Source organism: Paecilomyces variotii, assembly GCF_004022145.1.
Source record: "Paecilomyces variotii strain CBS 101075 chromosome Unknown C8Q69scaffold_17, whole genome shotgun sequence".
NCBI classification, from domain to species: Eukaryota; Fungi; Ascomycota; class Eurotiomycetes; order Eurotiales; family Thermoascaceae; genus Paecilomyces; species Paecilomyces variotii.
In genome coordinates this window covers 146,112-172,262 of record NW_021167156.1, presented here as the reverse complement: position 1 = coordinate 172,262, position 26,151 = coordinate 146,112, and the positions used below count along the sequence as shown (strand labels likewise).

At 50.3% G+C, this 26,151-nt stretch overlaps 9 protein-coding genes across 9 annotated transcripts; 5 read left to right on the top strand and 4 right to left on the bottom strand.

The window, feature by feature from the left end:
- The first annotated feature begins 278 nt into the window (after window positions 1-278).
- Window positions 279-2,093, top strand: C8Q69DRAFT_481550 (hypothetical protein). Its single transcript, XM_028631607.1, has one exon. It carries the CDS (start codon window positions 341-343, stop codon window positions 1,898-1,900), a length of 1,560 nt encoding a protein of 519 aa, XP_028481370.1. The 5' UTR covers window positions 279-340; the 3' UTR covers window positions 1,901-2,093.
- A 621-nt stretch (window positions 2,094-2,714) lies between these two features.
- On the bottom strand, window positions 2,715-4,840 carry C8Q69DRAFT_120510 (hypothetical protein). The gene is made up of 2 exons (XM_028625201.1): window positions 4,057-4,840; window positions 2,715-3,994 (listed from the first exon to the last, which is right to left on the bottom strand). The coding sequence occupies exons 1-2, from the start codon at window positions 4,567-4,569 to the stop codon at window positions 2,837-2,839; spliced, it is 1,671 nt and encodes a 556-aa protein (XP_028481369.1). The 5' UTR covers window positions 4,570-4,840; the 3' UTR covers window positions 2,715-2,836.
- A 1,860-nt stretch (window positions 4,841-6,700) lies between these two features.
- Window positions 6,701-8,725, top strand: C8Q69DRAFT_488894 (putative C6 finger domain protein Acr-2; the record flags this gene model as incomplete). Its single annotated transcript, XM_028632078.1, has 3 exons — window positions 6,701-7,247; window positions 7,328-7,862; window positions 7,921-8,725. 3 exons carry the CDS (start codon window positions 6,701-6,703, stop codon window positions 8,723-8,725), a joined length of 1,887 nt encoding a protein of 628 aa, XP_028481368.1.
- A 1,507-nt stretch (window positions 8,726-10,232) lies between these two features.
- C8Q69DRAFT_120452 (putative serine/threonine protein kinase) lies at window positions 10,233-13,132 on the bottom strand. The gene is made up of 2 exons (XM_028625200.1): window positions 10,886-13,132; window positions 10,233-10,823 (listed from the first exon to the last, which is right to left on the bottom strand). The coding sequence occupies exons 1-2, from the start codon at window positions 13,043-13,045 to the stop codon at window positions 10,476-10,478; spliced, it is 2,508 nt and encodes an 835-aa protein (XP_028481367.1). The 5' UTR covers window positions 13,046-13,132; the 3' UTR covers window positions 10,233-10,475.
- Window positions 13,133-13,944: 812 nt separating this feature from the next.
- On the top strand, window positions 13,945-16,116 carry C8Q69DRAFT_120420 (hypothetical protein). Its single transcript, XM_028625199.1, has 2 exons — window positions 13,945-15,056; window positions 15,120-16,116. Exons 1-2 carry the CDS (start codon window positions 14,213-14,215, stop codon window positions 16,037-16,039), a joined length of 1,764 nt encoding a protein of 587 aa, XP_028481366.1. The 5' UTR covers window positions 13,945-14,212; the 3' UTR covers window positions 16,040-16,116.
- Window positions 16,117-16,742: 626 nt separating this feature from the next.
- Window positions 16,743-17,363, top strand: C8Q69DRAFT_481535 (hypothetical protein). Its single transcript, XM_028631606.1, has one exon. The coding sequence runs from the start codon at window positions 16,851-16,853 to the stop codon at window positions 17,211-17,213; it is 363 nt and encodes a 120-aa protein (XP_028481365.1). The 5' UTR covers window positions 16,743-16,850; the 3' UTR covers window positions 17,214-17,363.
- A 1,229-nt stretch (window positions 17,364-18,592) lies between these two features.
- On the bottom strand, window positions 18,593-20,544 carry C8Q69DRAFT_488892 (hypothetical protein; the record flags this gene model as incomplete). Its single annotated transcript, XM_028632077.1, has 6 exons — window positions 18,593-19,180; window positions 19,248-19,673; window positions 19,731-20,081; window positions 20,159-20,239; window positions 20,302-20,371; window positions 20,465-20,544. The coding sequence occupies 6 exons, from the start codon at window positions 20,542-20,544 to the stop codon at window positions 18,593-18,595; spliced, it is 1,596 nt and encodes a 531-aa protein (XP_028481364.1).
- A 2,911-nt stretch (window positions 20,545-23,455) lies between these two features.
- On the top strand, window positions 23,456-24,997 carry C8Q69DRAFT_448240 (DMT family organic anion transporter; the record flags this gene model as incomplete). Its single annotated transcript, XM_028629275.1, has 6 exons — window positions 23,456-23,595; window positions 23,668-23,735; window positions 23,805-23,810; window positions 23,873-24,090; window positions 24,163-24,570; window positions 24,629-24,997. The coding sequence occupies 6 exons, from the start codon at window positions 23,456-23,458 to the stop codon at window positions 24,995-24,997; spliced, it is 1,209 nt and encodes a 402-aa protein (XP_028481363.1).
- Window positions 24,915-26,101, bottom strand: C8Q69DRAFT_120311 (hypothetical protein). Its single transcript, XM_028625198.1, has one exon. It carries the CDS (start codon window positions 25,821-25,823, stop codon window positions 25,176-25,178), a length of 648 nt encoding a protein of 215 aa, XP_028481362.1. The 5' UTR covers window positions 25,824-26,101; the 3' UTR covers window positions 24,915-25,175.
- Between the last annotated feature and the right edge of the window lie 50 nt (window positions 26,102-26,151).

Sequence of the window (26,151 nt, the reverse complement as noted above, 5' to 3'; positions counted from 1 at the left end):
CGCAAGAAGCTTGTTTATTTGGTCATACTCTTCTCTCGCAAAACTTTGTTACATCTCGCTATAGTAATCTGTTAGCAAAATATGATTCATATTCAATCAAGGAGACAATCCATGAAGTGTCAGAAGGCGAATATAATAATAATTCGAATGCTATTCTACAGCTATACTGGTGTGAGTCCGGGTAAATAAATGCTTTCCTTCATAGTTCGGTTGGGAAGCTCCACCAGCATTGAAGTCGGAGGTTAAGCTTCAACTCCGACGAACTTCCTCCCGTACGACTCCCGGATTTCCTGTTCACCTCCTCCATACGACTCAGCATCGTCAATCAGACAGATCTCCAATGGCCGCCTCCCGGGCTCCATATATCTGTCTCCAATGCCAATCACGCCATGGCCTGAGCCGTTCTCTACGGCGCAATTTCACCTCCTCGTCGCGGCGGAGCGACGTGCCTCGACCGCCAACAGCACCGAAGCCAGTCCCAGACGTCAAGCACATTCGCCAGAACGCAGAACTGTATGCGAAGAATTGCATTGAGCGCAACTATGCGTCCCATGCAGAATACCCATCGCGGATTCAACGGCTCTCCGATGAAACACGACGACTCGATCACGATCTCCAAGCGCCCAGATCCCGAATCAAGCAGTTGGAAAAGTCAATAGCGAAGCTTGCCCGCACCATTGCGCAGGATGGAGAGAATAAAGATCCCAGTGCGAGCAAGGAGCTAGCAGCGCTTCGTCAAGAAGCGCAGAAGCTCAAGGAGGAATCCCAGACCATGACGACGCAGAAGGAGGACTATGTCGATGAGATCCAACGGCTGGCGCTATCTCTACCGAATCTGTCATCCAGCGAAACACCTGTCGGGGATGACCCGAAGCTGGTTTCTTATATTAACTATGACCCAGCATCTCCTCCATCGTGGGTGAACAAACGCGAATCGTCCCGTTCTCACGTCGATATCGGATCCGACCTTGGTCTTATTGATTTCACCAGCTCTGCGACTTCGACGGGCTGGGGATGGTACTTCCTCACGAACGAAGGCGCTCTGCTCGAACATGCATTGGTACAATACGCACTGAGTGTCGCTCGTCGTCGTGGCTGGCGAGTTGTGTCCCCACCATCCATCGTTTACTCCTACATCGCCGAAGCATGCGGATTCCAACCTCGCGACCAGAACAATGAGCAGCAGATCTGGGCTATCGAACAAAGTGAGAAGGACAAGAGCAAGCCGCAGCGTTCGCTCACTGCTACGGCGGAGATCCCTCTCGCGGCGATGTACGCTGGGCGTGACATTGACGCATCGGAATTGCCCATCAAGCTGGTAGGCGCGAGTCGATGCTATCGCGCTGAGGCTGGAGCCCGCGGTGTCGACACCAAGGGACTCTATCGCGTCCATGAGTTCACAAAAGTAGAACTCTTCGGTTGGGCAGACAACATCCCCGAGACTACAACTGCATCGTCCCCCACTGCTTCCTCCGAGACCCTCTTCTCCGAACTCCTCGACATCCAGACCGAGATCCTGACCTCCCTGGGCCTCCCCTGCCGCATTCTTGAGATGCCCAGCACCGACCTAGGCGCCAGCGCCAACCGCAAGCGCGATATTGAAGCACTCTTCCCATCTCGATTCCGGAACTCCGATCTCGAAACTGCCTGGGGAGAAGTGACATCTGCCTCTATCTGCACGGACTACCAGAGTCGACGACTGGGAACAAGAGCCCGGGGAGGCGCGATCAAGGAGGCGCGATTCCCGCACACGGTCAATGGAACTGCAATGGCGGTGCCGCGTGTGATTGCAGCTATTCTGGAGAATGGATGGGATGCGGAGAACGGAGTTGTCGTCATTCCAGAGGTTCTGAGGACATTCATGGGCGGAATTGAAACTATTGGAGGAACTAAGGCGTGAGAGGAATTATTCTTCTCGGTCTCTAGCCTTATGTACATACAAAGGAGAGCAAAAAGGAGATAATGAGTAGTGTTCTGTACCATAGCTAGATGATGTACAATATAAAAATTCAACTCAGCAATTGAAGTTACGCAAGTACAGGATCTGCCCTCTCACGGAGGCACTCCCAGCTCGGTCCATAAAATGGACAGTACCTGAGCTATATTCCTAATTTTGGTGCTTTCCTATCGCAGAAACATCTTCAACTATAACATATCCTTCAAAAAAGTCAAATAAAAAAAAATTGAGCGAAAAAAATACCCAGGAAACTCCCGTGAACAGAATGTTAGGGGCCGAATTCGGAGTGTTTATAGTTAAAATTATTTGAATATCCAACACATACTCTCACAGTTACCATTGTATATGTATAAGAATAGTAAATCACATTGATGACTCTTTCAAAGAGTATCATATCCAGGAAGATAAGATAAAGACATTAAGGGAGTAAGGGAATGGGAAGACAGGACAAAACAACCTGCCGGGCTCCGTTACGTACAGGTATATAGGTTTCCCCCTCCTTTTGCCTTGGGAGCGACATTTCCAAATAGAGAAAAATAGACATTCAACCCTGAAACAGAAAAAAGAAAAGGGCAACATATGCGATGAAATGAGACGGGATATCATAGCTTCGTGGACTCGTGATAATAAAAGCATTGCAGAGTATATAAATGCGCAGTGACGGGGGCGTGACGTTAAGCAATAAATCAAGTAGAGGGGAGAAAGCAGAAAGGAAGATATTCCCCTTGAAGAACTCTGCGTGCAGGTTCAGGTTAGAGGCTTGGAAGGAAGAAGCCCGTTGGCTCCTAGATGATTGTATACTAAAATTGGGTTAGGTGGGTGGTCCCCGCCCATCAGGTCATAAAAAGGTTATAAATTCGTATTGTCGGCCGTGTTCAATCAGTCCCATGGAAGGTCTTGGTCGTCAATTTTCGTGCAGGTCAAGTAGGGCAGTCCTCCCAACCCGCCATCACCGACACCGCTGCCTCCTGAACTCCCTCCGCCATCGTTGCCTCGGAGATCCAGCTCCAGGAAATTGCGCATGAGCGGCTTGACGATTTCTCTTGCCAGGCGTTTGATCTCCTCCATCTTCCGCTCAAAACGTTTGAGGTTGTCACGGGAATAGAATGAATCTGACGAAGAGGAGCCTGGGTGAAGCTTCAGAAATCGCTTGAGTTCGTCACGAGGGAGGTAAGCTTGGCTTGAAGATGAGCCTAAGAGACGGTAGACCCGGCCAGGGTTGAAAGGTGGCTGCGTCGGTGCGGATCTCGGTGCTGCAGCAGTGGTGTTTTGATTCGTACTATTGGCATTCCCTGCATTGGCATTTTGCGCAGAGTTCTTGAGGATGGGCGCTGGTGGCGGCGTCGTGTTTTCAACTAGCCATTGTCGAAACAAGGATACCGCAAGCCAGTCAAGGTAAGCATTAGCCGGGCTGACGCGCTCGCCTCGAGAGGTGGTCAAACTGAGGCGAAAGAGCTTCGACTCTACCCGCGCCTTCAGTTCCTCCAAGTCATCGACCTTATCTTCAATCAGGTCGAGCACTGAGTCCGGAATCGGGGAATAGGGCGCCTCTCGGAGGTGAGGGAGGGCTGCTGGCCACTGGCCCACGACGTGGATAAGAGCTTCGGAGAATATGATGCGACTTCGCGCCAGATATCCGAGCTTCAGATAACTAGGTGGATATTTGGCGATCTGCTTAAATAGTCGCGATCCGAAGCGCAGAAGATGATGGTCCACCCTAGATCCAGTAACCGGAAGGGCATCGTACATGTCAGCTAAACCCAATAGGGCCTTGCATTCTGCATATGCAGAAGCTATATTCATACTGTTCAACACCGGAGGGTAATTATAGAATATTCTGAAGAGATTGTCGTAGTCTCTAATGAGGGGATCAACCGGAGCTTCTTCGACAGCATTGTTAGGAAGGCGTAAAGTGGACTGCATGCCTGCCAGGTTGGCCATGGACCGAAAGAAACCTGCCTGCGGTGCTGATGGTTTGGTCGTTGAGGGAGGAGGAGGAGCAAAGTCACCTCCGAAGACGGTCGTAGAGCTTGGGGCCTGTATCGAGAAATGACGAGTCAGTCACATCTAGAGACTGTATCGGCAAATCCTTAACATACCTTCTGGACCAAGATCGGTTCTTCATCTTCCTCTCTATTTTCCCAGTCTAGCTCATATCTCCATCTCTTCTTTCCCGACACCCCAGACCCAGTTGCAGACCCTTGATTTGCATGCAATGGTGCTGCACTTTGTGGATCATCTTCGTCTATACAGGGCAGTTGCTGTTCTGTTCGCGATGATGTCTGGGTCACCGGCTGCGCCTGTGTGCGCGACCATTCTTCGCTGGTGCTGGCTTCGAAAAAGCCCGAACACTGAGCCAGTATCAAACGATGCAACAAATATCTCCGTTCCTGTCCACCGGCGCTGATGATGATTTCCACATCCCCCGTATGAGTGAAAATAGGAAATTCGTTCTGGGGCTGGTACGAGGATCCTCCGTGATGCGAACGGCCATAGCGATGGCGTCTAGTATGAGTATGACGGGACGACAGCGCCTGCGGAGGCATCGGGGTAGAGCGACCCAGAACCTGGGGATGGGAGACCATGGGTGAGATGGTGGCTTCGGTTGTCATAGCCAGTATGGCCCTGTCATCGTATCCCAACTGCTTCAATCAAGCCTCCTGTGAACCCAACAGCGCCTAGCAGATGGAGAGGTTGGGAGGATGTAGACCGTTCCCTGCGCCTGAACAGAATCGCCGCAGAGAGTCCCGGTGCGCACTAGGGTTGCGCGATTCGGAGGATTGTTTATATTATTATAACTGGCAGCGGGACGAAGTGGTTCCCCGCAAGCCTCCGGGATACGCTGGATTTAGGGTTATCGATAGGAACGGAAACGGCGAGATAAACAAAACCGCACCGCAAGCGAAACGAAGAGTCGACAACGACACCATGGATATCAGGAACTTTGTGCCTGCCGCGGTTTGAGCTTCAGGAGGGATAGACGACCTGACAGGCTTCTCTGCGCTCCACGGCTAAAGACGTGGTCCGTGGTCGAAGCGATGGGTCCGGTCTGCTTTACACTAGTCTAACTAGCATCCAGGCATGGGCGTTAATCCCCAGCAGCCACCAACTTGTCGCGCTTGACAATTCAACTGAGCGACCTACAGTCATGGTGGCTATCGACAGCCGTCCCAGTTCAGTCCGCCCGGCCTCTGTGCCAATGAACCCATGGAGCTTTCAAGCCAGTGCGGACCTCGCAGCAAGACGGATCTCTTGGTGTTGACCAGCGGGGCCATCGTGAGGACGAGAGTCGCCAATGACGCTGTTGCCGAGCAGCGTCTCCGCAACCTCGACAGCTGAAAAGGGCGCTGACTGCAACCAACATTGGCTGTTGGGTTCCCGACGGCGCAGCAGGGGATATCGGCCAGCATCAAGGAACAACGCCAACCGCGGCCCGACCGATGGAGTGGCGAGGAGTGGCTCAGGCAGCTTGGCTGCACTGAGAAGAGCATAGGAAGTCAGAGGCTGGTGGAAGTGGCTGGATCTTGGAAGGTCTTCGGGGACGGATCGAAGCCCATGTGGTCACTCAATCGGCTCGATCTCCGGCCGTCACTGATGCAGTATGAAGCTTAAACAAGAACTTCTACCCTCTCTGCCCTTTTGTCACCATCGGAATTGGCTTAGAATGTATGATATTTCTCGGGCTCGAAGGTCCGGGTTAATGGGTTCCATCAGATAGCTTAACCCACGGGTGGACCGTACAAAGCATCCGAAGCTTCCAGTACCGGTGATATTGGTCTACTGCAACGTAAGTAAGACGGAGTATATCCTTTCAATCTCAGCGCTAGAATCGGGCTGGGCCGGAGTCGGGACCCTGCGTCACGTTTCACCAGGGCGATTGCCGGTATCGAATAATGAGTTTAACGATCAAGAATACTGCATACTGATCAGAAAGAGCATGGGGAACTATCAAGAGATCAGAGCACGCTTCGTCATATGACCACGAGATTCTAGAATGAATGTCATACCGGCTTCATCCGTAAGGATGTTTTCAATGTAGTTGTGACAATGAGCATGGGAAAGATCTCAGATTCGGAGGATCCACCAAGATTATCATCTTGAAGAAGAGAAGTAATGATGTGATCGGGTAGAGCAGTAGAGGACCGTCAGAGATACATGTCCATGCTCCTACATCGTCCTTGTTTATCGCCCGTGAGATCCTGGAAGACGGCCCTTCTCATGAGCATCCACCGATCTGTGTATCTGCCAGGGCTCTCCATGAAACTGGCGACTTTCTCGACACCATGGAAGTGAAAATCAAAAGGGTCATCTCCTTTCCCCTGCCTTCTGTTCTAAATCGAATTCGCAGCTCAACGAGGAAGCCAGAAGCTGACATAATATGGGCGATAGTTAGTTAATAGGTTAACTTGACCTGTTACTTAGAGGAGGTTAGTTAGGCGGGACGAGATAGCTAAATATGTATTGGCGTCTCCCCGCTCCGATAGGCTTTTGTTAACTTATCGACAAGAGAAGATCTCCGATCCCGCTTTTCTTCCCATCTCGATGCTGTCGCTGTCAATCTGAACGCCTCCTTCGAACCGTGAATAGTGACTGTTTCTCAGGAGGTTTCATCCTCCAGACCCAGTGTGGGTAAGGATGGCGATTCCGCTGCCTGAGCCTCCAGCGTCGTCTTGATTCGAACGAAAATCTATCGCAAATTGGCCGTGCACTACCTTCGAACGAACAGCACGCTTGTCCGTGGATATGACCAAGGGCTGCTATACCTGTCGCCGCCGTCGTGTGGTTTGTGACAATGGCCTCCCGACATGTCGCAAATGTCGCACTGCAGGCAAAGAATGCTTGGGATATCAGAAACCGCTGGTATGGGTCAAAGGAGGAGTTGCCAGTCGTGGAAAGATGATGGGATTGAGTTTCGACGATGTCATAGATAGTCCCCGGAGCCGTGGCCATGACATCCAGCGGCTAGAAGAAGGGGCCGCTGGTTCTCCTGACCGTCAAGAATATCGTCTCGAAGCGGTATTGAATGATACATCACTCCCACAGACCTGCGCAAGCAAAATTGAATCCCAGACCGTTGGTCCCGAGCGTGGACGATCGCTAGTGACTGCAGACCCTTGGACGCCCACGGGTGACGAACATCAGCAATACATAGATGGAAACGATGAGACATCTATTGTGCATGTGCCGGCGAGGTCGCCGCAGTCTACACACATTCCTTCTCCGCGGGCAGCACTTGTCGATCCTCTTTTTCAGGACCTGGATAGGCTCTCGCGCCTCTACATCTCTCACTGTAAGCCAGTTAATTCTGAGATCTACCAATCAAATACAGTGCATGGTATGGTATACTGACGATATGATCGTTTTCTGCAGTCAACCAACGATGCGTGCACGATCTGGCACTATACGACAAAGTAAAGAACCCATATCGAGATCTGATTCCGCTGGTTGCTCAGTCGCGAGTCCTGTCAGACGTACTTGCTGCGGTTGGTGCAGTACATTATGCCTCCATTTCTCATGCAGAAGGATCCTTAATATTGGTGGCTTCAGGAATGCCAGTGATATCCGGTCCCGGTTTGCCTTTCCAGGACAACGAGACGAGTGCGACAGCTCTATCACAAGGTCCTTCGTCGCAAGCGTTTGAGCATTTCTTGAGGTTCAAGCATCGAGCTCTTCGTCAACTGTCATTAGACCTTCTCGATCCAATAACGCGCAACGATGATAAGACCGTGGCTGGCATTCTGGTGCTTGTACTTCTCGATGCTATGGAATCAGGGAGTGGCGCCTGGAAGTTCCATCTAGAAGGAGCGAAGAACCTTCTGAGGAGTCGTCAGGACAGTATGAGTGACAGTAACATGAGAAGAATAGTAGAGGGTCTCGATACCTTTGTTATCGATAGCTGTCTGATGTAAGTTCGCTGTCCTGGTAGCCCCGAGCAGAGTTTACATTGCTAACGCAGTCTGCAGCCTCGAAATCATGGGATCTACCCTGGCGCGGCCAGGTGCTCTCTCGAAGCCATTCTATTCACACAAAATGGGTCCTGGCATTCTTAAGCGCCTCGAACAGACGTCGTGGGTTGGCTGCCCAGCGTACCTCCTCGAGGTCATCTTCTTCGTCCACGCACAACGATACTCCGACACCGACCTCTACGACTCAGAATCCTCCCCTCTAAACCACTTGAGTTCTCCCGAATCCTTACTACATCATATCCAAAACTTTGATCCTTCGGCCTGGGCTCAAGAGATGCAAAATTTCTTCTTTCTTACCGACATATCAGCACGCCTTGCCTTGGCCTCTGCTTACAAGGCCGCTGTCTATCTTTACGCCAGCAGGGTCCTTTCGAAATCAAAGCCAAACTCCTCGTCCTCTGTAACGCCTGTCAAGTATTACCGCAGCAGAGAGCACAGCGAAGCCGCCGACGAATTGATCTATCAGCTGTCCCTCATTCGATCCCCAGATCCCCATTTCAAATGTCTCATCTGGCCCACCTTCATCGCAGGAGCCGAGAGCAAGAATGTTTCCCAGCGCACGTTTGCCCTCGACAGACTGCAGGCTCTCTGGACTGCCATATCATCCATCAATGTGCGTAATGCAGCGTGGGTTTTGGGAATCATGTGGCAACGACAAGACGAGAGACGTCTGCAGAGAGAGCAAGCCCTCACGTCGGATGAGTCAATAAATCTCAATCACGACGGCAATGACGACGACAATGATGATTTCGACTGGATCCAGGAACTGGATAATTCGCCAGCGGACTGGCTCTTTATCTAATATATACCCCTCCGTTTGGCCCCCTTCAGTGGCCATTCTTCCCTTTCAGAGGACACACATATCACGCGGTTTATGAGATTACGTCCCCGATATAACCGGTTCGTGTACATAATTGGCAACCACCCTATATTCCATGCGAGATGCCCTTTATTACGACATAATATTTTTTTTCCCGCTCTCGAAATTCTTAAATTCTTATTTCATATCTTACTTATTATTCTACATAATTAGATGCCATTAGTGAATAATACCGAAGAGGGGAAAAAACATTTCCAGGGATACGCTTACGAACCCATCATGCTAGAAGAAATTCAAGTAGAATTTTTCTAGATCTAGCACAAGACTTAAAGCGAAACTACCAGAGTCTCTAACAATAATGATAGAATAGAAAGGAAAAGAAGCCTACACATGATAAATACAACCCAAAACCAAAAAAAATAGATGTCCCCCAAAATAATAGAACGCCATGCATTCCAAACCCGTAATTATTTTCCGCAATGAAGAATTAAATTTAATATTAAAGACCCGCTTAAAGATAAGAATAAGCAAAAAAGAAAAGTAAAAAAAAGCCAAATAGAGATTCCTCCAACAAGAGAAGAAATTAGATTGGATTTCGAGTTTCTTCTTTCTTTCTTTCTTTTGTTTGTTGTCTACTCACAAAAGGAAAAGTTATGTCACGTCAAGGAATAGGAAAAAGAGGAATTATAAAGCGAAAAAAAGTAGTGGAATTCTCTTGTTGAGGAACCAACAGCAATCAATGGATGGTTTAGATTTCTCTCGCCTCGCTGTATTTCGTTGGAGGGGGAGGAAGATACACATGTGACTTTACAAAGGGAAAGGAATGGAGACACGACGTTTCAGACTACGTTCTTTCTCAAGGACGTTTTTTGTAGTAAGTGGAGAAGAGAAAGGAGAAGGGTAAAGAAGAAAAAGAATAAGAAGAATCAAAGGACACACAAAGGGGACCCAAGGTCGCTCGCTTATATGGAGATAGATATGATGGTTTGAAAGTAGGACAAGAAAACACGTCAATCAAAGTGGGAATTCAGAATGCTAAGCAAGGCAGGATGAAGAGAAAAGAAAAGATAAAGGCTAAGAAGGTAGGAAGTGAAAAGGGCCAAATGGAATATCAAGAAGCCAAGGGAATCAGAAAAGAAAAACAGTGGTCGGGCCAGAAAGATCGGATAGAAGAAAGAGAACCGCGCTGAAACAGAACCATGCATGTCATTCTGGGGTAAAAAGGACGAGCCCCAGCTCCCTTGCATACAGTAAGACGAAACTAGACGAGGCTCTCAGTACAATGCTCGACCCAAGAAGAGAACTAAAAGAGAATATATCGTCCTCAGAATTGAAAAAAAGGAGAAATACAGGCTCCTCCCGATCTAAATGCAGCAACGTCTGAATAAACGAACTTCTTCATCGCCGCGAAACAGCACTAGTCAAAAAGAAAAGGAGACGGAAGGATAATTGGAAACGCCTCGCCAAGCTTGCAGATGCAGTGGATTAGAAAGATTAAGAAGACCGTCAACCAACCTCTGCTGATAATCACGCCGTACTATGGTGAGAAGCAACTAGGACTAACGTCAAAATGCCAGCAGCCTCCCGGTTATAAAGTGAATACCGAATCAGTATCGGCGCTCTTTTAGCAGGGGCTGAAATGAGAACGCCGGAACTTCGGAAACGACGCCCCGAAGCAGTATATAAGGTGACCGTCGTAGGATGAATCGCGTCGGAACGGAGATGGGCCAAATCAAAACACTGCGGCGAGGCCGTTCTTTGAATGACGCCTGCTAAATCGCTTCTTCCCCTTCACGGAGTCTGAATCGGTACCCTGATGTTTGACAAGTGTGTTCCTTGTGGGAGCTGCGCCATCTGTCTGAAATTCGGAGGTTCGGTCGAGGGTGTTTGCATGGCTTGATAGTCCCGACGACAGCTCGCGGAAAGCATCATCCCCAGAATACCCACCTCCCCCTTGTTGCGAAAGTGCTATCTCCTTCGCCCGGTCGAGTGTATCGAGCCACTCCTGAGTCGCCAGGGCGCTAGTCGCCACGCTGCTGGATGACGGTTTCGGCTCTTCGAAGACGAAATGCTTCTCACGCTATAATGTAATTTGTCAGTCTCCATAACAAGAAATTAGCATGACGGGCTATCTAGACTCACCGTATCAACAACCCATGACGAGAAGCCTTTTGAGTCATTCGTGCTTCGATAGTGGGTTCCAGGCGCTAAGAGAGATATTTCCACCTTTGCTTTCTTTTCCTCACCACCGGCCGCGGCTATAACGATGCGGGCGGACGTAGTGATCATAACTAAGCGCTGACGCTTCTTTGTTGTGCTCCCACCAAAGAAACGGGAGAACTTCTTCGCCGCATCATTCTCACCATGTCCATTCTTAGATGAAGGACTGTGCGGAGCTGGTGATGAAGAGACGAAGAGGTTTCCTAACTTCAGTATCCTTTCGTTGCTTTTTGTTAGAACTGGTGACCACTCAATATCGAGTTGGGTCGGTGGAGGAAGTTCGGTGATCACCCTGGGCAAGGCTCGTGATGCAGGAGGGGCGGTGTTAATACTTGGCGGGAAACTATCATCATCACCGCCACCGTTGAGCTTTATGGGCTCTCGTGGTGGGGGAATATATGGCTTCAATCGGGGTGCTTTTTGTTTCCACAGCCCACGGCCCCAAGTGACACCGCGGAAGAATTCATGGTTCTTGATATGTTCCATCGGCAGTCGTCTTGCCGGGTCTAGCACCAGCAGCCTTTCGACGAGGTCGCGGCCCACGGCAGGAAATCCGCTCGGAAATTCGTATTCCAGATTGACAATTTTCTGGAACGTCAAGTATTCGTTTGCTGCCTTGAAAGGCGGTCTACCAGCCAGGAGTTGAAAAATGATACAGCCAAATGCCCATAGGTCACTTGCCTTGCAGGCGCTCTTGTCTGTGAGCAGTTCAGGACTGACATATTCCGCGGTTCCAACGAACGAGCTGGCGCGTTCTTCTCCTGCGACGTCACCCGCATCAATTGGGGGCATTCCATTTTGGCTGTCATCTGGTCTTCTCTTCCCCTTGAGGATCTTTGCTGTACCGAAGTCAGTGACTTTGGTGTGCATTTGGTCATCCAGGAGGATATTCTCCGGCTTCAAGTCGCGATGTATGACGCCGCGTTTGTGCATGTAGTCAACTGTATCAAGGATCTGCGCGCCGTAGAATCTCGTACATTCTTCATCGAACGTCGACATACGTTTAAGGACACCCAGGAGTTCCCCACCCTTGCAGAGATCCAACACGAAATAGAGAGATCGTTCATCTTGGAAGGTATAATATAGTCTGACAATGCCCGGGTGATCCGTGAGTCGGTTCAACGTATCCTTCTCGATATTGACATACTTGACCTTCTTCTCCTTGATGATGTGCCTTTTATCGAGGATCTTGATAGCGTACTCGTTCAATGTCTGACGATCCGTCGCCAGTACCACAGTACTGTAAGAGCCTTCCCCTAGAGTCTGGCCAAACGAGAAGTCTCGAACTCCTTTCTTTATATACCGCGTCACCGGCTTTCCGTCCGGGCCAGTCTCTTGCCTAACGCCAACAGCTGCCCCGCGATCCTGCCATTCTTCGCTGCTGGACAACGGACCGCCTTCCAGTCCATACGGTGAGCTGGAAACCTGTGGGGTTCCGGAATTGTAAGGGAAAGGCCTTGAGCCCTGCCGCGGGGGCAATGGCCCGTTACCGGAAAGATATTGCGCCTGCTTGTAAGACCTCTCGCTATGGGTGTTGTCTCTCGCAGGGACTCCCGCTTGGAGCGCTGCTCCGCTGGATCGAGAATCCGCGCGCGCCAGCTTGTCCGATACCGACGAAGCACCTGAATCCGTACGGATCCTATATGACCCTTCCCGGGCTGTTGCTGAAGACGATGATCCGTTGATGGAGGGCTGAGCGTAAAAGGAAGACATAGGGCGAGAGCTGGGCTGGGAGGAGGGATGTTGTGGTATCGAACTTTGATATTGCGATGGCTGGTACTGTTGCAATTCTTGCTGATTATAGAAAACGGACGACCTGTTCTGCAGGCGTTGGTCATAACTTCTAGCATCATCATTGGCTGGAGGGGAGGACTGAATATTGCCGGACGGCGGGGGTAATGAGACAGAGGAACCGTGATGCTGTTGGCTAGCGATGGTATCCGTATATGAACCAGTCTCTAGAGGATCCTGCGTGTCGAGTCCGGTCGTGACAGCATCGTCTGAAGAGTGTAGAGACGAATCGTCCGGGTTCGCGATCCGGAGTCCACCCAGGGACTGAGAGAGACTCAGATCCCCATCCATGATGGCCCGGGCCGATCCCTATCGAGTATCGAAGTACCAAACGCAGTGGACAATGCGGATCGGCTGGAAGGGAGTCGTGATACGCGCAGATAGTGACAGAGAAGAGGCGCCAACGTGGCGCCTGGAACCCGTTGCGGATAGCAGTTTCGGGGTACAAATAGAGTACCGATGGGAACTATTCCGGCGGTCGCATGAACAACGGATGCATGATATGGCCAAAAGAAAGAGAGACGGGAGGGAGAATCCTGCAATGTTGGACAGGGACCAGAGTGCAAACGGACGCGTGGACGAAGGAGGGGAGAAGGCGGGGGGAAGGCTCAGCGTTCAACAGGCGATGATGGTGTTGAGGTGAAGCTGCTGAGGTTCGTTGTCGATGGATTCGGCTTAGGCGCGTTCTGCGGCCCGCCCACGGGAGGTTCTTTAGGGAGACGGCAACACCACGTCGGCCTTCCATCGTGGCGGCGGTGCTCTGTTGCTGAGAAAAGGCATGTGGACTGGCTGGCAATTATTATTGCTCTGGTGGCTGTTAATTTTAAAATTATCTCCTGGTTGTGGTGGTGGGTTGTGGAGGGATTCCGTCATACAGCATGCTGCTCCTTTTGCCATGGTGATGGCACGAACATACCAGTCTATCTATCCTGAATGCTGATTGACAGTTACTTAAGGGGCTGCTAGAAGATCGGTTCAGCTCGTATTTAGCTGTAGATAGTCGATCATAGTCGTTCTTATATTCGATTCAGATCACCCTATTTCCCTAGTCTACATTCCATTTTCTGTCGAGTTTATTTTTAGATATCCATTTGATACTATGAACCACCCAGTTTATTTTTCACATCAGTATAAATTATAGCAATTCCTATGATATTTCTTCTGTCCTTATGCATCTCAGGCTTCCTTTCCTTACAAGCTCGTTATCTTTTTGCTTACTAGTCCCGCATTGTGATTCACAAAGATGGATGTGCTAGGCAGGCACAACTCACGTATCGTATCGTATCATTATTATTATTTCACGTCCCATGTAAACACGCCTGGGTAGCATTTTCTCTTTAGAAAATATCATCAGCAACTATCACCAGAGACTGGGGACGCTACTCACCATACTCTCCGAATAAACAAGGCTGTTGCCATCCTCAAAATCTAGTTCAAGCCTTCTGTTGACGCTCAGCCATGATCCGTTTACCTCCAACAAGGATAGAACTGACGGACAGCGATATCGACTTCCATCTCCAGGGGATTATGCTGCGCCGTGGCCTCGTTGCTGATTTTGGGAATCTTGATATAGGATCCGATGATGAGGACGAAGACGACGATGATTATACGCAGTTTCCAAGGATGTACCACAAATCAGACATATCGTCAAGTGCCGCTGCATCCACCTCTGATATCCTCCCTGATAGTGAGTCTAGTGGAGGGTCACAATCGAGCCAGGGATATCAAGCTACCTCGTATGGTAGGAGTGTGATCCCGCAAACCCCTTCTGCCGGTATATCCCAACTTGATGGAGTATCAGTTCTGGACTACACCGCCCTCCATGTTGAAAATGCATTCCAAGGCTTTCCAGCTGGTCTTTTTGATGATTATGGCCGGCAGTTCCCTGGAAATAACAAAGCTCTCACCGCTTTGCTCGCTTACTGCTTGTATCTCCAGCGCACTTATGGGTCTCCAAAACACAACAATGACAGAATTGGACAGAAGAGTCACTTCTCAGGGGCTCTCCAACAGATTCTGTCCATTCATCCTAGTCTATCCCAGTGCTTTGCTTCTGTTCCTAACCTGCTGCCCTACACTCGTCTTATAGCCTCCAGTGTTGGATCAAGCTCTTACTTGACAGCTATGGCTCGTGACAAACGGCCTCCCAGGGTGCCAGGGGCACAAAGACCAGCACGTCAGACACGCCCTCCTCGCACTATAGCACCTGGAACCAGAAAGATCGTGTCTGCTGGTGAGCCAGGTCAAGTTTCTAGGCCACCAACTAGCGCTCCGCATACTGATGCGTCCGTCATGAAGATTGGTATATATGCCTCTCTTTAACTATATCCAGGCTACATAGATACTAATGAATGTTTCATAAAAGCTACTCCTGCAAGGGTCAATAAAAGAGGACAGGAGGCAGTCACTAAAGCCAGTGTGACCAGTGCACTTCCTGCTCCAGCTCACCAAGACTTGGCTCTCAGACAGGGGCTAGAGGATCCATTTTATGTTGCCGTCCCAGGTAAGGAAGTGGGAGGTCACAGAACCAGCATCGGCGAATCTACTGCAATTGACGCGGGCAATATCTCTTCAAGCTCTCCCCATTCTGAGCTTGGATTAACTGCCGGGGGTCATCATACGACCCTACCCCCTATCTTACCTGGATCTCTATATGCGTTCCCGTATTTCCAAACGGCATACGACAGGACTATCTTGGGAACGAATACAGAACTGGGAAATAAAGATGCCCCGTCAGCCAAAGCCGGTTCCTACCAGCCCTCTTTCGGCCCTTTTTGCAGGACGGATGAGGGACCGACTAGGCATGCTGTAACGACCAGCGCTCGCACCGAGAAGCACTGGCCGATCGATACTGAAAATTATGCAGCTTTTGATCAGTCTTCTCCCCCATCCAAGAAGGGCGGTATGGGCAAGCGCGGCCAAAGCGTCATCGACGCCATCAACCTCGACGACGACTCGGACATCAGCATGTCGAACATCAAGACTCCCTTTCAGGTTGAGTCCGAGAAAGCTGAGTACGGCAGTTCCTTCACGGATAAACCGTTCACTTCTGCAGCATCTTCCAAGAAAGACAGTGTCCTATCCATTCGTCATCTCTTGGATCCCGAAAATGGCACAGAAAGTGCGGAACAGGCTCTGGCTTCTAATGCGCCCAACCATCCCAAACAGGATAATGACGTGATGGGTAAAAGCAAGACACCGAATCACCCCATTTATGGCCCATCACAGGTACACATAAGTGAGAATGAAGACGATGACCGGAAGGCCGCAGCTGAGGTTAGTTAAAGTATCATGTCTGCGTTTCTGAGATCCTTGTTCTGACTTTAACGGATACAGGCACTTGCTCAGCTTTCTACGGGTAAGCAGGCAGCCCTTCCTCCACAGGCTGTAGCTGCGTGCCATAGACACGACACATTTTTCCAGCATGACAGCCAGTCTCTCACATCGGACAGTCCCTTCCGTGGCTTGTCATCTGGTGCAGCCGCCGAAAGAGACAGTTCTCCAGCATTCGATAATGGGTGTCTTGCCAGTCCCAAACCGGAGTTGCAGGCCGCGCTGCTCCAGGAAATGGCGGAAAAGAGAAGAAAGGCTGAAGAAGCAAGGGGACCAAAATACACCAGAGAGAGCGTTGTAAGTCTTTATCTGCCGATGTAATGCCGTAAACTGACGCCTTGGATCCTAGGATGAGGCGACTTGGCAAAGTGTTCTTGAGGCCTCGTGGGATTTTCAGCGGAGAATCGACAAGATGCTTGCAGATATAGACAAAGACGACGATTCCGACGACTTTGGCTTGGCAGGCTACTTGAATCTTTTTGGCCCAAAAGATGACGGCGACTCCCACAATCACCCAACTCCGCCGGATTTTCAGTTCTAGGCGGACATTGACAGAAGTACATTTTACATGAAAAAGCGAGCTCAACTCGGGTAAGAAGAACATTCCATCTTCGCATCTTTGCCTGATGGCTACGATCGAGCTTCAAAAAAGACCAGAAAAAGAAAAAGAAAAAGAAAAAGAAAAAGAAAAAAAAAAGCTCATCTCTTATCTCTCGAGGATGTTTGCACAATTGAATCGGACAGACTCGATTTGGCCTCATGGATGAAAGGTCTATTTGTATCATTATTATCTTTTTTCAGAACCTTTCTCCTCGCCCTCCCCCCGTTGGCACTGGGTTGGTTGGCCTTCTATCCCACTTCATTGGCACATTCTTTGATGTTTCTAGTCAGAATTCATATTAATAGATACCAAACTCATTCCTTCAAAAAGAAAACTCCCGGTTCTTTTCAGATATCTTTAGTCCAATGTCTCTCCCCCCACTTCCTGAAACGAAGCGAAGTCGCGACCTTGTCCGACACTATACAGATGAGCTTGAGCTTGCGCACGAGGAGATACGTACGGAGCACTGTACTGAAGTGCGTTCATTTAGGGTATGCAAATAAAGTGGCGCGAGCACGTATATAGGTCATCGACCAATGATGTTTTCAGTTATTTTATCCACCATCGATATCTACCATAACTATGGTAGGTATACCATAGGTAGGTACATACCATACTGAGTTTACTCCACTTGCAGGAAGGCAAAAACCTGAAACCTGTAACTTAAGATAGCCGTGAGAAAAAAAAAAGAAAAAGAAAAAGAAAAAGAATTGGTATATTAAATACCCACATTATTTTAGATCCGCAAACGGGTGTAACCTGACCCTGACCTGACCCTGGAAACGTAGGTACTACAGTAAGTATGTACATAATATACAATGCGCGAAAACAAAGCTTACTTATTATGCGACACTCCGATCTTGATTCCGACTGGTAGGTTAGGTATCTAGAAGTGAAGCCACTACTAGTTAACTAACTACTTATCTATTCCATAGGTAGGTAGGTACTTGGTTTAAGTTAACTTTAGTTATCATCTTTTTACCCACTTCGCTGATACTAACTATATACTATACTCTATTCTGAACTTGCCACAGCGTCGTCATCTACGTGCAGATCAGGAACTTGCATCTGCATTTGCATCTGCATTTGCTCCTTCGAGAGTTGGGTTATCTAACATGTGAGGTTGGCAGATGGTTGTATGGTACGTATGCGTGTAGAGTAGGTTACTACATAGGTAGGGATTTTATTCTGTGGTGGGGGAGCAGGTAAAGACGTCATTCCGGAATGTGACTGTTGCTGATTCTTGTATGTAGGGTTATTTCGTATGAATTCATGCGCCGATGAAGTCGAGAGTAAAATTTTAGATAATGCATTGCGAGACCTGTCTCTATTCTCTGATGAATATAGAGTAGATAGATAGACTTGTTTTCGATTAGGGAGATGGAGAGAATCTATCAATTACTGCAGCACCTGGTGTTCGAGCGTCCTGAGGACAGCGTTTCGAGCCAATGTTAAGTCGTTAAAACGACCAAGAGTTAAGAAAATAGTCTAGGATAGGTATTTGATAAGGTAGTAGTAAATCGTAGCGAGGCGGACGCCTGCGCCAAATATTATCATTTCACTCTCGTTCCGACATAGTAGGGACACACGACAATGCAAACAAGTCAGGACGATGTAAGAACCGAAAATGATGTTTCCGGGGTTCACAGGTGGAAAGGAAATAAATGCATCAGGTAAGAATATATCATCGGGTCTAAAAATGTTTAATTCTTTGGATATGAAAAAAAAAAGTAACCGAGAAAAAGAAAATCGGTGATCCAGAAAGGTATGGAACCACCCCCCGGCAATGAATTATCTTCCAGCATGTTTCAGCTCCCATTCCCATCTATCTCGTTCGATAAATAAAAACGCCCTTTTCTAGTGCACAGAACTCCCTAGCACTTGGTTTTATATTCTTGAATCGTTTACTGCGAAGCCTTCTTGGCGAAGATCTGAGCTCCGTCAACCAGACGGCGCTCAGTGTTCTGTCGGCCGTTGACGAAGTCAGGGTAGTTGAGAGTAAGCTCGACAGCACCGTTGATGATGTTGTCTGCAGCCTCAACACCCAGCATGAAGGAGTGGTCCTGGTTACCGACCTCGTAGCGCCAGCTACCGAAGCGGCCACGGGACCAGATGCCCTTCTCCTGGAGCTTGGGCAGCAGCTTAGCGAGGGCACCCTCACGCTCCAGAGAGGGAGTGGGGTAACCGTGGTCGAAGCGACGGTGGTAGGTGGAAACGATCTCGTCGGTAGGCTTGAGCATACCGGTGTTGACGAGACCCTGGATGGAGTCAGCCAGGATCGTCTCCTGGTTGACAGGCTTCATAGAGGACTCGGAAACCTCCAGCATGATAGACCAGTAAGGACCGCCCTGAGGCTCAGTGCTCTTGGGCTTGGAGCCATCAGCGAGCTGCTGGGTGGGCAGCTTCTTGGAGGCATCCGGCTGGTTGTAGGGGGAGTAGTTGGAGAAGATGGTGGCACGGTAGAAGGGGCAGTTGTCCTCGGGGAAGTAGAGCTACAGAACGTGACTGTTAGCACCATGGGTTCCATTTTCGCGAGCGATTCTACGGCTGTCAACTTACCCAGCACTTGTCTCCAATTCTCTCGGGGCGCTCGCCACGGATACCAACACCGATAACGTGGGTGGAGGAGTAGAAGAGCTCCTTGCTAGCGTCGATGAGCTCCTTGTCGCCGATCTGCTCCACGAGCTGGTCGACAGCCATGGTGGAGATCAGCTTCTCATAGCCGACAGTGGTGCCATCAGCCAGAGTGACGGTCTTGTTGTTGGCGTTGACCTTGGCAACCTTGCCCTTCTCACCGAAGCGAGTCTTCTCCTTGGGGAGAGTGTTGGCAACGGCAATCCAGATACCACCGGTACCACCACGGGCGGGGAAACGGAAAGTAGCGTTAGGACCCCAGTTTCCGGCGGTCTTGTTGAGGATCACGTTCGTCGTCACGGCCTTGACGTTGGGAGCAGCGACACGCTCACCGAGCCAGGCGCATTGCATCTAGAAGCCGATCGAGTTAGTATCTGGTTGTTTCTTGGATTTGTTTATTCCACGTACCTTGGTGGTAGGCACAGCCCAGACCTTGAAGTTGTAGGGTCTCATGAAGAGGTCGGCCAGACCGACACCCATCTGGCGGAGAATCCACTCATCGAAAGTCTTGGGCTTGGTGGCCGCGACACGTGCCTCCAGGGCAGCATCGATCAGGCCGTCAATGCACTTCACCTGCTCCTCCTTAGGAAGCATGGAGATGTTGTTCTGGAAGGGGTAGGGAACCCATTGCTCCTTGCAACGGACGTAGGAGATACGCTGGTGGGTGTACCAGTCATCGGGCTTGGGAAGAGCCTCATCGATGCAGTCGTCGAAGTACTTGTAGTGGGAGAAAATGACGTGACCACCGACATCGTAGAGCTACAATCATAAACAATGGACCTGGTCAGTGTACCAATTCCGATTTGGGGTGGTTTGCGTCCAAGAGGGCAACGTACGAATCCTTCAGGGGTCACATCAGTCGAGGCGAGACCACCGGGAGTCTCGTTGGCATCAACAATCAACCACGAGGGGCCGTTCTGGAAGAACCGTTAATCATTCTCTGGTCCATGCGCAGGGTTTCAAAAAAGAGACACCATACGATCTGATTCAAACGCTTCGCAGCACCCAAACCAGTTGGGCCTGCACCAATGACGAGAACATCAACGGAACTGGAGCGAAACAGTCAGTTTCGAGTTGGCCAGCGCGGGGGGGTTGGGTTGGGTGAGCAAGTCTCCAGGACCAGCAGGGACAGCTTAACTTACATGTCGGGGTGCGTCATCCTGCCTTGTAGGATATCCTGGAAGCTGGGCACGCGGTTCAATGTTTTGCGGATGTTCAGCATAAAGAAAAGATCGGTGCAGGAAAGCTGCTTCACTTAAAGGGAAGGACGAGCTTTTGGTTTGAGATGCAGGAGAGAGAAGAAGGCGAAGAGGAGGAGGTATCTCGAAGATCGGGCAGCTTGCGCAGCTGTGGGGAGGGATGGTGCTGTTTCAAGTGCGTCCGCACGGTGCGTTGCCGGGCGTCCCCTGGAAAGGGGGTTGCGTTTAAAAAGGCGTTAAGCCAACAGGCGCACCCACGTAGCCCGAACGACTGGTCGATACGGATTTCCAGTCTACACCGCAACAGGAGAGCGCCTTCTGGACGCATTCTTCCTTCGGGATCATCTTGGTTTGGTGCGCCACGGGTAGCGCCGATTCCAGCTATCTTCGGGGCACTTATGGTAGTTATCGCTCGCGAAGCTCATTGCAAGCGGCTTGGCAGGCACCGCTCGTGCCCTTTGCGTTTGTGCAACGCTGGCGAGTAGTAAAGTAGTGGGCGGAGATGCGGCTAACTCCCCCCTATTTCGTTTCCGGCCTGTCTGTTATTTAATTATAATTATTATTATATTCGGTTTGGGTTGCTTTGAAATCCCCCGCCATCGAGCTGAATGGATGTGACAGATGTCATTGTCTCTCAGCTGCCGGATTTAGAGTATGTATGCAGTATGTATGTATGTAGTTACTACTGCTTACTTTCCTTTCCTACCACCTAGGTGGTTACTTTAGGGCCGTTCTCGTCCAGACAATCATCTACCTAAGGTAGTTACTCTACCATACGTCCTTGATGGTCAATAATCAATTGGAGAGCAACCGATCCGTCGATCGACACAGCAACTCGGAATAACATCCGTCTTGCGAGCATCTCCCCCAAAAGAGCCATCCAAAACCCTGAAAGATGGATGCATGGACGGATGGGGTGACCCAGGTCGGTTCCACTGATTGCCATCTGCGGGAGAAAAAAAGGGGAAGAGGATCGTCCGGTGAGGGACAATCACCGTCTGTTGTGCTCTCGTTGGACTGGATGTGCTCCATCGATATCAAATGTGGCACACAGGTAAATCATCTGCGGCTCGTAGACGTAACTATCTACCATAAGCATCTCGCACAAGGGCAAAAGAGAGAAGAAGAAGAAGAAAAAAAGGTCTGATGCTGGTTGATTACCATTATTTTCTACACCACCACCCCGGTTCTCTCCCCCCCTGTTTACCTTGTTTTCGCGGGTAACCTCCCTTTTTTTTTCTTCATTTCTATCTTCTTATTATTATTATAAGTATGGTACGTATCTGTTTCATTTTAGCCGACCGGGGCTTTCCCATGAACCACAGATCGGAGCAGAAATCTCATCTCATCTACCCCCTCTGGTACGCCTCCGACGTAGCGCTCGTGCGCGTGTTGACAGGCCCAAAAGGACACGTTCCACGCGTGGAGAGGCCAGCAATCCTCTTGACCATAGAATACATAGTAATAGAACCACCGGCGGGACTCCACGCGGTATGGAGGAAGCTAGACAGAATCCTGTACGAGTGGGCCGTCCCTGATCGGGCGTCTGGCGAACCAGCGCGCCGGATGCACGACTGACGGCTGGAGATCGCCGCCTTCCCTCCCCGCCGGCCAGGGCACGATAACCTGCTTTGGGAAGGCGCCCGTTCCAAACAGGTAGGTGGAGGCTTGGCAGCTTGCGTAATGGGCAGTGCGCAGTAATTTCGATCAGCGCGGGATGCGGCCAGCTTGCTCAGTCCGGCGGTAGGATCGTCGAGGTCCCCTCCGCTGCCACCCTGGATGGTACAGATAATAATCATGGTATGGTGTTATTATGATTAGTTGGTAGGACAGAGTAGAAAAGACTTGAAGTTGAACCCTGAGAGAGATTCATCATCCTGGGCTTGAAGGGGCTCAAGAGTACATAGTTACTTGACTCTATAACGTGCCTGAGTCTAGACGCTGGTAGCGGGAAGCTTAACAGCTTAACACGCGTAGCAAGCGGCTAACAGCGGTGGATAGCAATATACTGTACAATGTACCTACTACCTATAATAATATTATTATAATAGTTAATAATAACAATGCTTGTTAAGCGCGGGGAGTGGAACGCTTACTTGCTCGCGGCAAAAAAGACCATGGATTAATGTACAATTTCCCTGATATCCTTTAACCACAGAAATAATCAAACGAGCAGCCCCGAGCTCAACCCGAACCGGGAACAACTCCACCGCCGGATGGATCCGTCGCAGCCACCCATCGTGTTTCAACTTGCCTTTCCTCATTCCGGGACCCTCTGACCCTCCCCCTTTCTGCTGGATCGTCTTCTGTTCGCGGTGCGATGGGGAAAATCACTGGGCGCGCCACTCAGATACTAGATAGATACTCTCTTATGGTGCTCTGTATCCCGCCCGCGATACCATAGCACACCTGGGCGACACATCAGCTTCTCTCTGGCTCTTTTGGCTCTCCAACAATACCATAATAATAATAACCTTTTTTTTTCTCGCGGTCCCCTAATCCACACCAGCACCAGCAACCCGTCCACAACTCCGATCCACCCCATTCCATCCCTGCGATAAAAATAAGGTAGACTTCCGTCCATGCCCGTCATCGCGGCCCTGTGAAACGGAAGCGATTCCTCGAACTGCCCTTTTGTTCTCTTTTTTCGCCTTGCCTTGCTTTGTCTTGACCAACCTTCGCTCGTTCAACAATCCAACTACTACGACTTTTTTCTTTTCTGCTCTTTGCCTCAATTCGGCCTTTTTTTTTTTTCTTCTCTCTTCATCGACTTCTTCCTCTTCCTCTACCTACCTTACCTACCGTGCGTAATTTATTCCCAGCACTTCCTTCCTCGTGGCCTCCGCAGCGTTTGGCCAGAGCAGCCTTTTACGGCCGCGTCCTTTCGATCTTCAACGGTTTCTCGCTGAGCAAGCTCGCTCCATCACGTCCACGATGAGTTCTTCCGAAGCTGCTGAAAAGCTGCGCACGTCCGCAGAGGTCTCCCGCAATGAGGCCACCTTGCCTACCGTCAACCCGGCCCTGGACAAGCAGGAGCCTCCCAAGCCCGCTCTGCACCCGGCCTTCTACGTGATGTGAGTGTGTCCCGAACGGGGTGGATGAAATGAAATGAAAGCGGGGAGATGAGAGATCTGACTGGGGTGCAGTGCCTGGATTACTCTGAGTTCCAGTGTTATCCTGTTCAACAAGCACATCCTGGACTATGCCCACTTCCGTAAGTTTCCTTGCAGAGCTGCCTCGAGCAACGGTTAGAGAGACTCGACGCTAACAACGATCAAAATAGGTTTCCGTATGTGTACCTCCCGTATCGACCGACCCATTGATGAAATCACCGTGTTAACCTGTCTCCAGCGATTATTCTTACAACATGGCACTTGGCATTTGCAACCTTCATGACCCAGATTCTCGCCCGCACCACCACCCTGCTCGATGGCCGCAAGACCGTCAAGATGACTGGCCGTGTCTATCTGCGTGCCATCGTCCCCATCGGTCTCTTCTTCAGTCTGAGTTTGATCTGCGGCAACGTTACGTATCTCTACCTGAGTGTTGCTTTCATTCAGATGCTCAAGGTACGCTGGGAACCAAAACAACAATACGGCAACTCGTCGAAGGAACGGCAGCAAGGCTAACATGACTACTAGGCCACCATGCCCGTCGCTGTGCTCTCGGCCACCTGGGCTATGGGAATTGCTCCCGTGAACCTCAAGGTCCTGATGAACGTCTCCGCCATCGTCATCGGTGTCATCATCGCCTCGTTCGGTGAGATCAGGTTCGTCTTGATCGGCTTCCTCTTCCAGCTCGGTGGTATCGTCTTCGAGGCCGTCCGTCTGGTCATGGTTCAGCGTCTGCTGAGCTCTGCGGAGTTCAAGATGGACCCTCTGGTTTCCCTGTACTACTTCGCTCCCGTCTGCGCTGTCATGAACGGTATCACTGCTCTGTTCCTCGAGGTTCCCAACCTCACCATGGACCACGTGTACAACGTCGGTGTCTTCACGCTGCTGGCCAACGCCGTTGTTGCGTTCATGCTGAACGTGTCGGTTGTCTTCCTGGTATGTAGTCTCGGTCGTCCCGAGGTGATATCGGCCTACGCTAACACATGGATTACAGATTGGCAAGACTTCTTCTCTGGTCATGACCCTGTGCGGTGTCCTCAAGGATATTCTCCTGGTCGCCGCCTCTATGATGCTCTGGCACACCCCCGTCACTGGTCTCCAGTTCTTCGGTTACTCGATTGCCTTGATGGGTCTGGTCTACTACAAGCTCGGTGGTGACAAGATCAAGGACTACGCCGGCCAGGCCAACCGCTCGTGGGCCGAGTACGGTGCCAACCACCCGGCTCAGCGCAAGGGCATCGTCGTTGGTGCTGTCGTCCTCTTCTTCTTCCTGCTCTTCGGATCGATGGCTCCTAGCTACGCTCCTCAGTCTGTCGACCGCTTCAAGGGCATCCTCGGTGGTGCCACCGCTGGAAACGCGTAAACGCACACTTGAGTCGCCCAGGGGCTCTTGTCTCCCCCCTCTGTGGACCCCCGGCACATCTATAAACTATAATGGTCGGCAAGCAGACACAGGAAGAAGGCTATTCATGCATCAGCTGGATGCCCGTTCTGATTTCCGCCATTTTTTCTTCGATTTCTTTCCTTGTTGGAGGGATGAGTTAGGAGGCCTGTGAGACGATTATAGAGACTCTTGAGGAAGGTACATGTTTGCACGCATGGCCAAAGGTCTGTTTTGAGATTTTCTGACCTGGCCACGGCTGCGGCCGCTGGGAATACCGCCAGTGTCTTTTTGGGACAGGAGTTGATGCGTCGTGTGTTTGCATGGGTCCGGTCTTACTCGCGAAAAGCAACTTTTGACCATCCACTAATTCCCGACGCGGACTATGTGCCATTATTTCTGCCTGTGATCTCACGAATGTTCTATTATTTGACATGTTAGACTTAGCACGACACACTTCATCGTGGGGGTGTATTTCATTTTTCCTTGACAGGGTTCGAATAGAGAAATTGATTAATTGCTTCGGCAAGAAAGTGTCATTGCTGTTCTCGTCCATTCTCATTGCTTCTTTGTGATCTGTGTGATCTGTGGTTTTGGCGGGTGTGTTCTTTGTTCGCTGACTACGACACTCTGGTGGGCTTATTCTGGGAAGAAGGCTGCTGGACCCGAGGATCACCAGTGAGGCGGGCAGCTTGTCCGGGCAACGATTTTGTCTATGGTACCAGGTTGTTTCGACTCGGCCGACGATGATAACAGACAGACACCTTGCAGGATCAAGGTAGCCACAGACCCGCGGTTGCGAATTCATGCCCCGGGGGGAAGCTGGCTTCTGACTGGTGATAAACCGGTCCGGGCATGCAGTTCCAGCCAGTCCGGACACTCCGGGGCTCGCCAAAGATCTTCCGGGGGAGAGGGGGGTGCTGGCCACTCAGCATCTTCTTCATCGGTGCTCCTAGGTCGTCTGCCCCAGGCGAGCAAATCACGCGGCCTGCTCTACGGCTTCAACACGACCGAGATAGATAACGCGCTTCTCAAGTATCAGAGGATTCTCGAAGAATTATGGATGGCAAATCGAGGGCTTCACTGTTATTCTGGAGACCACTACGTCATGCCAGCGCACGTCGGAAGTAAAGGCG

Excerpts from the sequence above, each read along its gene's own strand:
- C8Q69DRAFT_481550 (XM_028631607.1), top strand. The coding sequence starts at position 341 with ATGGCCGCCTCCCGGGCTCCATATATCTGTCTCCAATGCCAATCACGC.
- C8Q69DRAFT_120510 (XM_028625201.1), bottom strand. The coding sequence starts at position 4,569 with ATGACAACCGAAGCCACCATCTCACCCATGGTCTCCCATCCCCAGGTT. Across the intron at positions 3,995-4,056 it reads AACCGATCTTGGTCCAGAAG|GCCCCAAGCTCTACGACCGT; the intron begins GTATGTTAAGGA and ends TTCTCGATACAG.
- C8Q69DRAFT_120452 (XM_028625200.1), bottom strand. The coding sequence starts at position 13,045 with ATGGATGGGGATCTGAGTCTCTCTCAGTCCCTGGGTGGACTCCGGATC. Across the intron at positions 10,824-10,885 it reads CGTCATGGGTTGTTGATACG|CGTGAGAAGCATTTCGTCTT; the intron begins GTGAGTCTAGAT and ends ATTACATTATAG.
- C8Q69DRAFT_120420 (XM_028625199.1), top strand. The coding sequence starts at position 14,213 with ATGATCCGTTTACCTCCAACAAGGATAGAACTGACGGACAGCGATATC. Across the intron at positions 15,057-15,119 it reads TGCGTCCGTCATGAAGATTG|CTACTCCTGCAAGGGTCAAT; the intron begins GTATATATGCCT and ends GTTTCATAAAAG.
- C8Q69DRAFT_481535 (XM_028631606.1), top strand. The coding sequence starts at position 16,851 with ATGAAAGGTCTATTTGTATCATTATTATCTTTTTTCAGAACCTTTCTC.
- C8Q69DRAFT_120311 (XM_028625198.1), bottom strand. The coding sequence starts at position 25,823 with ATGAATTCGCAACCGCGGGTCTGTGGCTACCTTGATCCTGCAAGGTGT.